The following is a 12,807-nucleotide window of genomic DNA, read 5'->3' as shown; positions in this document are numbered from 1 at the left end:
AGTCCTTCTGGTGTCATAGTTATCTAATATCTACCTTACTGTAGGACAAGTCCTTCTGGTGTCATAGTTTATCCTAATATCATACCTTACTGTAGGACAAGTCCCTTCTGGTGTCATAGTTATCTAATATCTACCTTACTGTAGGACAAGTCCTTCTGGTGTCATAGTTATCTAATATCTACCTTTACTGTAGGACAAGTCCTTCTGGTGTCATAGTTATCTAATATCTACCTTACTGTAGGACAAGTCCTTCTGGTGTCATAGTTATCCTAATATCTACCTTACTGTAGGACAAGTCCTTCTGGTGTCATAGTTATCTGAATATCCACCTTACTGTAGGACAAGTCCCTTCTGGTGTCATAGTTATCTTATATCCACCTTACTGTAGGACAAGTCCTTCTGGTGTCATAGTTATCTATATCTACCTTACTGTAGGACATGTCCTTCTGGTGTCATAGTTATCTAATATCTACCTTACTGTAGGACAAGTCCTTCTGGTGTCATAGTTATCTAATATCTACCTTACTGTAGGACAAGTCCTTCTGGTGTCATAGTTATCTAATATCAACCTTACTCGTAGGACAAGTCCTTCTGGTGTCATAGTTATCTAATATCTACCTTACTGTAGGACAAGTCCTTCTGGTGTCATAGTTATCTAATATCTACCTTACTGTAGGACAAGTCCTTCTGGTGGTCATAGTTATCTAATATCAACCTTACTGGTGGGACAAGTCCTTCTGGGTTGTCATAGTTATCTAAAATCTACCTTACTGTAGGACAAGTCCTTCTGGTGTCATAGTTATCTAATATCTACCTTACTGTAAGGACAAGTCCTTCAGGTCATTATCATAGTTATCTGTTATCTACCTTACTGTAGGACAAGTCCTTCTGGTGTCATAGTTATCTAATATCTACCTTACTGTAGGACAAGTCCTTCTGGTGTCATAGGTGGCCTTACATATCCCACTCGTGATGTAAACACTCTTACATTTAGATCTAAAACATTCATAATCAATTAATGCCACCTTGAAATAATCAAAAGTCTAATTACTATTATCAGAGAAGGCAGACTTTCTGATTTTTTTCAACTCTATAATCGATTCTTCACCACTGGAAAGCCAAAGCACCCTAGATACTTGCTGAAATCTTTTAATTTAGAGAAATTTTTCTCTAAGCTTGTTTTACTTTTATTGACTATAAAATGAAATAATCGTTGTTTCCATGGTTTTATATAACATAGCCACTATTGTCGTTACATCGACTAACCTCAAGTATTTCTTTTCATGATATTTATTTTCTCAAAGTTCCAAAAACTATCGAAAAAAGAGTACACAAAATGTTTATGATCTACACTACTACATGCAATGCATAAAACATCAATACAACCATCTACATATATCGAGTAAACCATAAAAGACATTGAGATACCATAACTGGTTATTTTTTGAGGTCAAAATTTTTCACAAATTTACATCTAAAAAATGTAAATATAAATTTCTAGGTTTTTAAAGACTTTTCCACCCTGATTTTATTTTCAGGATATATATGGTCAACCATTTCTTAAGATTTTGTGGACAATTTTGTGATTTCCTTATGAAATCATGAAAATATCGACCCCCCGGGGCCAGGCAATAATTCAACATGACTATACAGTAGTGAGCGATTGGTAAAAGTCACTGTATCTGAACTGTAAATTTATTTTGGATTGTGGTCATATATGGCTTTATTTGGCGTTTGAGCATGAAAGTGCCAAAATTCAACACAACAAAAATTTGGCTACTTATTTATTTGTTGTATATAACGATCAATACATCTACATGCCATTTAATATGCAAGTGAACACAAACTCTCGGATAAATTACTCGATCAAGTTAAAATTGTTGATTGTGCGAGCCTTTCTCTTGTACAAACATATGTATTGTCAATAGATATGTGACTATTTATCAAAATCACTTTTACACTGAAGACAGAATATTTCATAATGTATCAATTATACCATTTCAAAACTATTATTCTATCACCACTGGCTTTTTTCATTGTTGCGTGAGTCTACATTTATAATATAGAAACCAAATGAAATCTTCAAATAATTTTTTTAGTGATTTCTAAAGCAATGTTTTAACAATAAGTTGACAAAAATGAAATCATCGATGATATTCCTATGGTATATATTATATAACAAAGCCCACACATGTACGTTCAGCGACTCTCCTCAAAGTATTACTGTGTCAGAACTGTAAATTTTATTCATAATTCCAAACTATCAAAAAGATACACAAAAAAGCACCCCATGAAAAATAACTTGACTAAACAGAAGGTGATTCCTAAAGGAAAGATTCACTTACAAAATTCCAAATTTGTTATTTGTTGTATAAAATAACGATCAAGATACATTCTACATGGCACATTCAACATGTCCATTTAAATGTATGCAAGTGAACACAAACTCTTATCGGATAAATTACTAGATCACGTTTAAAAAATTGTTGATTGTGCGAGCCTTTCTTTTGTAACAAACATGCATGTCATTAGATATGTGACAATTAAATCACTTTTATATGAAGACAAATTATTTTCATAATGTATCATCATATGGCTTCAAAACTATTTCATTTTGGCTTTTTCATTCGTTGAGCGTGATCTATATGTATATATATAGACAAAATAAATCTTCAGAATTTTTTCATTTCAATCAAATTATATGCCAAACTTAGCACAGCATGGGAAAATGCCAAATTTAAATGCACCAAAATTTAACCACCACACTTTGATACAAACAATGCCAACATTTCCTGACGCCAAAATATACCAATTTACAGCACTATATATTGTATATACTAACAGTCCTGTGTAGGTCGGCGTTGTTTGGCTGGTAGATGGAGCAGACATCCCGGGATACATGGCCGGATATCCCGTGGGATGGACATTTATCACATTAGGCATCCACATATTGGGATTAGCAAAAGACGTGGGTGGCATTGGGGGTAGAGGGAGCGGCCCGAGAGACGAAGAATTTCCAGCACCTCCTGGCGCTAAAGACTGACTGACATTATTCTGTCCAACTGAATTTGATGGATGCATGGATGAAATCAACAGATTGGAATTGCTATTGTTTACAAGGCTAGAATGTAGTCTCTTTCTTGTCAGTGGTCCAGAGAACTGAATGGATGATGGTACTGTCGTGGAAACTGACACAGTGGTGGTCGCTGAGGAAAGTCCGTTATAACTCTGGGAGAAGTTTGCCGCAGCAACAGTGGTTGGCAGATTAAGCTGAGACGTAGCACCTCCATACCCCAACGATAGTCTAGGTTGTTTTGCTGAATTTGACCCTCCAACAAGACTCACAGCAGTTTGTCCCATTAAGTTATTGGTCAGTCCAATAGGCTGACCACCATGGCCACTGACCATTTGACCAGACAATCCCGTAGATATTCTTGGATATGGTATAGTTAGTTTTTCACGTCGTATATTTCTCTGTCGTCCAGTTCCAATTCTTTGTTGAGTCATATTGCCGAAGTTTACTTGATACGGTAGATTGAGTGTGGACTGTGTGAGGTCCAGTATATTTGATCGTCCTTGCTGTAGGAAGAAGTCGTCAATGACTCTGGCCACATCAGCATCATAAGTGTGCCATTCTCCTGCTGTATCGCCCTCCCACTGCCAAAGTGAACCTCTCCCCCATGGTGAGTCGGGTGGATACAGCATCCGTCGGACAGGACGAGGTGTTCCTGTTAAAACCAATATCAGTCTCAAACACTACCAGGAGCATAAGTTATATATATACAGTCAAAAAAATTTATAACGAACACACTTACAACAAATTCATAGTTATATCATAGTAATTTTCAGTTCCGTCAATTAGTTTACTATAATATGTCTGCAATGGGTCTATTACGAAGTATGCTTATAACAAAGTCATTTGTTAATCCCCAAAGGTTCGTTATAATTTAATTTTAATGTCTTTATCCTATTTTACTGCCTCACTGATCAAAAGCTACTGCCAGATAAACATCAATACAAAATACTTCATCTGTAAATATGATTCGTGTTATTTTTTTCCATGTTTAATGGACTACTCAATCGAAGTAAAATACAAATCCTTATTATCACTCCATTCCATAAGATGATCAGACAACATCTCGATGTTTTTTAAAGTCTCGCACCAAAATAAACTTTATATTGTAATATACTAACCATGTACATGTATTCTCTTTCTAATTATTAATAAATTCGGATGACAAAATTTTAGCACTTTTACCTTTGCTGGGCTCTTCAGGTCTTAGATGAAAACTCTAGAAAGTTTATCATCAGATTTTTTTTTTTTTTTTTTTTACATATGTATTCTACATGAATGAACATTTATTTCTTGGCATTTACCGTATATAAGATATGTATACATTTTCATACTGATATATACCTGTATTTCAAAAATACCTGCTAACAATGCAACTCCTTACCATAATAAAGGTACCAACATTTTTCTGTCAAAATATGTAAGTTTGCATATCTGACTATACACAAGTTGAGGTATTTTGATTGTGTCAGTCATCTGTCTGTTTGCAGGCTCATTCAGCAGACATGGTTTGTAATATATGTCATGTAACCTCTGTATACATTGGACAAATCAGCAGGCGGGGAACCAATAAAAAACAAACTTTCATCAGCATGTTTAGAAACCGGTGTCCATCTCAAAAACCATTTGTGTCTTGTTTTTTTGATGCATCATTTATTAAACAAATGCACGTATAGCGCACGGCGCGTGGCCTTCCCTATCAATGAAGTGAAAGTAGATATGTTCCACGGCATACAATACTGGGTATCTAAGATATGTTTTTTTTGTAATTAAATGCATGCAATAAGCAAAACAGAAAGAAATACATATTCAATGAATATCTCTTGCTTTGTGCTGTGCCCTAATTATAGACTTTGCCTGAATTATATTATGCAAGTTGTGATTTCCCCAGTCTAATAACCCCTTCCAGTTCCACAATCGTTAGCATCAACGGCGTTGTTATATCCCAAGAAGATCCCTAGTCCCTACAGGCCCCTCAACACCCCCCCCCCCCCCCCACACACACACACACACACATCCACCCATCCCCCCCCCCCCCCTTACCCAGCCCTACACACCCTCACCAGCAACTCTCTAGCTAACCCACCCCCCCCCCCCCCCCTTATCTCTCCTGTTAAAAAATTTGAACTACATCACAACGGATACGAAGAGTTCTGATTTTGTACTTTGAATATTTCTACTTTACATTAATATTACAAGACACATTTCCTACATACATACATTGTATGTTACTGTAACGTAAGACAGTGTGTACTTACCTGTGCCTAGGCGAATCTGGCACATGGCAATAAAATCAATAGAATACATATTTAAGCATTCCGTCGATGGCACCTAGATTCAATGTGGTACTCTGTGACTTATTAGATTCAATATATTGTGTAACATGTGGCATGTAAGGCTTCCATCGTCCATATTCATTCATCCATTCCCAGACGATAACGAAATCTGTAGCGGACGACGCCATGTTGACAGATTAGTATCTGTTCTCGGGAGTTATGCCTAAAAATGATAAAAGATTCCGAGAAGCTCCGAAAACATACACTGTAAATTCTCATATCTTCGAGAATCGTGAATTTATGTATTAGATATCCCATTTCATCAAGTACACTGTAGAAATAATAAAATCTGTCTTATGTAGGTCTAGAGATAATTTTACTTGAAAATATAAGAATATAGTTGGGTTTTTTTATTTCAAGGAAATAAACAAATTACCCATGATCCTTTGGCATTCCTGTAGCGAAGGAAATCTACCATCGACCGCAACTGACAGTGATGCAAGAAAAATATTTTAGTCGGGCCTTCTAACAGCATGACTTATAGGCTGGTAGTTGGAAATTTCTCGGAAATGTACTAATTAAGCTATATATTTGTGTGGTAAGCATGTCATTTTCGGAATTATTGTAATCCGTGACAATGCATTATTTTTTTCCCAGTTCACTGCTAGTTTGACGGTCTTGTAATTTTCATTGTTTACAATGATCGATATTTTTAGGTAATAACTTCGAATAGTATCGAAATTTCGACAAAGTATTGATATCGTTAAGAACGGAATAGTACGATACCGTACCTAATTGTCACAGTTTAGGCTAGTTCGTCAATAAACGGATTGATGGACCAGCTCGAATTTCCAAAATTAAACTTCAGTAAAAACACAGAGTTCGAACTAGGCCTAGTCGAGTTGAAATCTTCATTGCGGACATGCCTGGTATATGCGGTGTAAGACAGAAAGTCTTTTACAAAACAATTGTAGGACAAGCATATAAATTGTTGATTTACATGAAAGATGATATTTAATCACTTCCCGAAAAAATAGAACATTTAATTTGTTATTATATTATGTAGCTCAAGCCATCTGATCAAGGTCCCAAAAACAGTGTACACTATTCAGATTCCCATGCTGACATATATACATCGCTGTGACACTTCATTATACTTGACAATTCCTCAAGCCAGCATGAGGCACGCATAAATATGTTTACAGCATACCTGTCAGCTATTCTGGATACCCCAGGAGTCACTTAGAATTTGATAACTTTTCATAACACCCCACAAAATCTCCTTGTTTTTCCCCCACAATAAGCTGCAGTTGAGTTTCGGGCTCCTTTTTCATCGCTTTGCATCTTTTAGTAGATTATTCATATTTTTCCAAAATTCTAATTCTGAAGAAAATAATTCTAGGTGGTATTTTTCACCAAATTAAGAAAAAATTATGAGGCATGTTGTGACATCAATTATTACAAGAAAAATCTTAAATTTTGACAAGACCGAAATGCCACAGAATTGAGGGTGTCCAAAGGTATTGCAACAAAACCTTTACGTCTTGGTTGCGAGTTTGAATCCCATGTAGGGCAGTTGTCAGGTACTGTCTGCAGGTTGTTGGTTTTTCTCTGGGTACTTCAGCTTTCCTCCACCAACAAACCCGTCATTATATGACATTAACCTAATTAAACCAAACACTAAGGGGTTCAAGATATAGCTGTATGTGACAAAAAGTGAGAGTTACATGTGGATGATATGTACATGATCAAATTGATTTAAAATTGAGAACTCACCTGTACAGTTTTGTGCAATTTTTGCGAAATTGCTGTTTTTTGGATGGATGAAGGACAGTCACTCTAATTGCTTAGGAAATTTTTTCATTTCGGGCCTTCCACAAAAATTTAAAGACATTGTGAATCCTCTTCTGGTTTGAAAAGACTCTTGATTTGCAAAAATACAAGAGAACATAAACAAATAGTTGTGGCATTCACATGAATTTGAAAATTAAGAAATATTCAAATAGAACTGATTCTATCACTGCAGTAAAGAGGAGCGGATAAATGCATGGCCAGACACAGTCTCAAACCTGGCAAGAACTTCCAAATTCTCAGAATTGAGGTACTTGGTGTCTGAAAATCAAACCAATCCTGAAATCCACAAACACTTATAAAAGTATGTAATGACATAACGTTAACATTGCCCTTCTGTATGTTTTGTAGATCAAGCATTGTACAACAGAAACTGCCAAAGTACCAACCATGGCCACAGAAAGTGCTGTCCACAAGCGTAACATGGAGAGTGCCATACTCTTTATGCAACAGGAGCATGCCAATACGTTAAAAGCTTTACATGAAGAAATCAGAAATTTACAGAAAAAGTGTTCAGGTCGGTAAAACAATTTTAATCTGCAGTACACAAAATTTTTTTTTTTTTTTTTGTAGCTAACTCAAAGTGTCACAGCAGAGGGATTATGCTGTCATGTAATCGACAAAAAATTCTTGAGAAACAGAAAACAAGGGGAGAGCCCTTTAGGGAAATATATATGTTAATTATTTCTTAAAATCCTCTTCTGTTGTATCAATATCAAAAGGATTTGGTTGGTTGAAAAGGACATAATATATATGTTCTTTATGACCCATTTCGAAGATTAGCTAGCATGTAAAATATCACGTAACATTCAAAGACATAATTTTAAGCCCACCATCCTCATATCAGTAATGTTACTATGGTATGCTTAAAACTTCTTTACGAGGGAACTTAATGTGGTTGTGTTTTGCGCTTCACAATTAATGATCGTTTACAGTTTTGATTTTTGTTTGTTTCAGATTTAACGTTCCAGATAAACATGCAAGGTCTTGGCATAGATGACACTGGTATGTATTTCAAGTAGTGGTGTTGCGATTAATCAAGTTTATCAAGTATTGTTGGTTTGAGGTGTTTGACCAACAATCAAGTAAGAAATCTGTAATGAAATTTCGTCGAAATAGTCCGACATCACGACAAACGAAAGTAGTGCATAATCAGCCGATCAGTAAAACATGCAAGAAATATGTTAATGTTGTGTGTTGTCGCTCATACAATTTCAAATATCAAGCGTCGAAACAAATTGTAGAGCATATCTATAAGCACTATGTTGCAATGTAAATGTTCAGAGGAGTATGATTTTATTTGTGAAAACAATTAAGCGACCTGAGAACATTTCAACACGCATAGAAGAAAGTTTGTACAGTTTTCTTTTCTTGAAAAACGTACGCTGTCTTCAGTGGGACGCAAGTGATGTAATCAATTTTAATCGATCATCTCTTGGTTTTAATACACAAAACTGATGATTGATCATAAAACTTTAACTAATTCTCAACAGTAATTTCAAGTGATATTTGAGGGCAACTTAACAGGCTCAATGTACAGTAGATTGATATCATAAATTACTTAAATAGCATCTTCACTCAAGTTTATTAAGTATCATCCATATTGTGTGAGAATTCAAAATTGTATAAATGGCTTGTCTGACCACAGAGTTTTGTTAATTAATGAAACAGACAGCTTCTTGTTAATTGAATTCATAATTGCAAGATTCTAAGTCAGATAAATGTTTATTATGTGAAGTGATCGAGTTATTGTCACATTTACTGAATTAACCAGGTGGGTGATAAAGGCTCTATGGGCCTCTTGTTTGATGCTCACATTATCCTCGTTGATATCAACTCAAGTTAATTGGTGCATGGAGCCTAAAAGTGTTAGCACATCTTTATGACATTCTGTATCAGTATTTGTGTTCGGAATGCTAAAGGAATTTCTTATCATTACAGGTGCTACATCTACAAAAGTACAGGAACTACAGAAAGAAGTGGAAGAGAAATCGCAGCTTCATACAAAATTAGAGAAGGAGCTAGAAAGAAAAGACAAAGTGGTTCGAGATATTGAGTTATTGGCTAAAAAACAAAAAATGAAACACCTTGATGAAGCTCGTAAAAAGACACAAGAAGTTGATCAATATAAGGCAGAGCTCGAATCAAAATCAAATCAAATTGCTTACCTGACATCTGAACTTCACAAACTAAAGCGTCTTCAGCTGGAGTCAACGCCAGTGACAAAGACGGTTATTGCAGATGGACACATTGTGCCAGTACCTCCGTCTCGAGATCAGTACTCGGGCCGTGCTCGTCGCGGGATTATTCGTCACAGCAAGCCAAGTGTGGATCCCGAGGAACTTGGAAAACGAGCTGTTAGAACAAGTTCTGGAAAATCAACAAGTTCTTCACGATCAGATTCGCCAATTGAATTGGCGAAGCCATTTTTACGCTTAAGTGATGAAATAGACTCTGATGTCCAAATAAAAGGTAATGTTCGTCACCCTCTCCCTCCAATCAGGTCGTCAGGGAGTCGTGAGGAGGCGGGTGCTGGTCGACAGGTTTATCTACGTAAGCTTCCCGTCCCTCCACCGCAGCTAACAACCACAAAACACGGCAGGACGAAAACCAGGGAAATCCTCGCCGTGGATCAGGTGTCGGGGGCCGAATCCACAAAGTGGGCTCAACATTCACATAGCCGCGAGTATAATTGATGTTGCAATGAACTTTTAATTGTTAGTGCCACAAATTTCCACACTTCTTGTTCACAAGTTTAATTTTGCCTAGTGTCACTAGACGTGTAAATTTCAAAAATAATGAACTTTTGAGGATCGAAGTTCCACTTTCATTTGAAAAAAAAAACTTTCCCAACTTGTATAGGAAGAAAGAAAATAGATTGGTATTGTTTTGACATTTTTTACCTTAATCATATAAATACCATTTGGAATTTTGATTTTGTCATGACACATAAAAACTAACTAGTCCTATTTGTAATTTAAAAAAAAATGGATTCCAGTTCTTTCCAGAATTCAAAACAACCTGGTGAATATAGCTAAAATTTGTTAAAATATCTTTTGTTTTTTTGGTATGTTACTCTAATGTTTACATTATATAAACATTTTGGCAACATTTTTTTCATATTGCTAGTTTTTTGATGATAACAAATTTAATTTTGTTTGAAATTAGATTATGTTTTGTTTATATTTTGTGATTACCTAGCTTTTAGCAATAGATAGAGGATTCTGATTGGTCAGTTTGTCACCATAAGTAGAAGTCTTGTGATTGGCTTTCAGAATTAGTTGGATGAATCTGGTTGGTCCTTTTAAAGGGGTCTTTTAATTTACTTTTAGATTAAGAATTCTGATTGGTTAGCGTCAATGTTCTTCATGTGATTGTGGTGTTCATAACTTACATCATACTTGAGATGTATTCCTAGTGTGTGTAATGATAAACAAAGAAAATGGCACAGGTTTATTTGTTCTCACAAACTTCAGAACAAATTTAGGTTAATAGATCAAAATATCTTCAAAAAAGATGTAAAATTATTCACAACCAATATACTCTGACTTTGTTTGTATCTCACAATATATGTACATTTGAGTTTTATGCAAAGCAGATTGAATCATGATTTTCAATTTTGGGATTTCAAATAGAAACTTTAATTAGTTTACATAAAATTGTCTTAAAGTGTTTGATATACAGTTTTAAAGATCTTTGTAATTGAAATTTGCATTTAGTACTGTACACCAACTTTCTGTTGCAGCTACTAAATTTTTGTGATTTCCATTTTAAAAAGTTTGTGAAGATTGACATCCACAGATTTAAAGATTGAATGGAAATTCCTTATAATGTTATTGATGTTTATATATTAATTTGCGGAGATGAACATTCACAGAATTACTTGGATCAAGAAATTCGTGTAAATAAATCATGTGCGCAAAAGAAAGTTGGTTTTACTAGCTTCCAAGATTGTTCAAATTAGGGGTTGTAAACTCAGATTTTGGCATTTGTCATTTGATGAGATTTGAAATATATATTAAGGCCATCCAGTATTCCTTCCTGGTTTTCTAGGTCAATGTGTTTCTGTGCAATTCAGTGTGTCGTTTGTTTACATGTATAGAATGCGATGTAAGTTGTTTGTTTACCTGTGGTATGTTAGTGTGATAACTTTACAGATAATTACTGTCTAGAATGTTTTATATCAATGTTTTCTTTATACTTTTATACTGTGATATGTGTGTTTAGAAAAGACTGATACGGTACTTTAATTTAATTTACTTTATTTTAAACAAAAACCTCTTCTGTAAGTTTTCCATGTTTATATGTACAGATTATTTGAACTATTCACCAGAAATGTAAACAAATATCAAATTTATTTTTGAAATGAGATCTTCATGAATCATACATCTGTTTTATTGAATTCCTGCTTTTGTTTAATAGGAAATGTTTATTGTGAAGAAACTGTTATTGTTTTTATTGTACACATTTATAAAACAGGAAATTGAGTTTTATATTCTTTTGTTGGACAAAGAACAAATATTTTTACCCCAAAAATCATTTGAAGGCTACAGAAGAATATAGATACATTCAGTAAAGGTATGTAGAGCCCTCTGAACAAATTTGATGTGTCTCTAAATCCTGTCAAAATTTCTCTGATTTGATCTCAGCAATATTAAGCCATAGTGATACGGTGAAAACTATCTCACAGAGCTGATTTTACATTAGAATGACACCGATGAACTGTAGCTTATTATGTTGGACAGGAGAGAGGGACAGGGGCTGTTTTTTCTAGATCCTAGGAGGGATTGGGGACAGGGTGGGTGGGGCTCATTGTGTTTTAGGGGGTGACAGGCAGTTCATATCTTCAAAGTGCTTGATATTTAACAATTAAATGTTTAAGGTATTCTGTGCTTGGAAATCTTAAACGCTTAGTATGAAGTATGTAATGTTTTGTGTAAATGACATTGAATGTTGTTTTTGTACTTAATGATGAGAAATAACTCTTTTATAGATGGTCAGGGTCTTGTGTGTGAATGAAAGGAAGAATTAACCAATTAAATGCAATATTGATCCATTTCAGAATCCCAAATCAAAATGACTATGTAATAGTCAAAAAAAAATCATTGCCAAAATATATTGAATCTCTTAAGTTGTTATTTTTTTTTTTTTAGTTTTAAATATAGAAATATTTTGAAACAGATTTTCAGAAGCATAATCCAGTCAGTGTTGCTTAGAAGCGAAATATGTCTAGTATTATAAGGTTTTATTCAATTTATAAGGAAATTATTATTCAATTCAAATCTTCTGATTTTTTTTAAAAATAACCATGAAGATACCTTTGCTCATTGAGTTGAACATCATATCTATACAGGGTATGACCTTTCTGTGATTAAGTAGCGTTTATCCGTCCAAGTTTTAATTTAAGCTTCTACAAGAGATGGCTGATTTCTGGGTGTACACATGTTCACAGTTCTGTAGTGGTGATTAAAATGAGAGTGATGATATATTAAATATCATTTTAATATATTGACATGTTTCTTTAAACAAATATCTCACAAGTTGTGATCAACATAGACAAATAAAACTGATAAAACTTTTCTTATTTGTTGTGTTAATTCACTGGTT

The 12,807-nt window shown here is 34.6% G+C and overlaps 2 protein-coding genes across 2 annotated transcripts in view; one reads left to right on the top strand and one right to left on the bottom strand.

Moving 5' to 3' along the window:
- The window catches only part of LOC138331338 (E3 ubiquitin-protein ligase DTX4-like), a 29,685-nt gene extending 24,129 nt beyond the window's left edge, over positions 1-5,556 (bottom strand). The window contains 3 exon segments of the mRNA XM_069278881.1: positions 2,843-3,728; positions 5,332-5,386; positions 5,388-5,556. Coding sequence (XP_069134982.1) covers positions 2,843-3,728; positions 5,332-5,386; positions 5,388-5,537 — 1,091 coding nt within the window. The 5' untranslated portion in view covers positions 5,538-5,556.
- A 243-nt stretch (positions 5,557-5,799) lies between these two features.
- On the top strand, positions 5,800-12,780 carry LOC138331337 (coiled-coil domain-containing protein 92-like). Its single transcript, XM_069278879.1, has 4 exons — positions 5,800-5,947; positions 7,552-7,717; positions 8,158-8,205; positions 9,142-12,780. The coding sequence occupies exons 2-4, from the start codon at positions 7,591-7,593 to the stop codon at positions 9,894-9,896; spliced, it is 930 nt and encodes a 309-aa protein (XP_069134980.1). The 5' UTR covers positions 5,800-5,947; positions 7,552-7,590; the 3' UTR covers positions 9,897-12,780.
- Positions 12,781-12,807: the final 27 nt, after the last annotated feature.

The sequence above is a fragment of the Argopecten irradians genome, chromosome 9, assembly GCF_041381155.1.
Source record: "Argopecten irradians isolate NY chromosome 9, Ai_NY, whole genome shotgun sequence".
NCBI classification, from domain to species: domain Eukaryota; kingdom Metazoa; phylum Mollusca; class Bivalvia; order Pectinida; family Pectinidae; genus Argopecten; species Argopecten irradians.
This window is presented reverse-complemented; position numbering and strand designations above follow the sequence as displayed.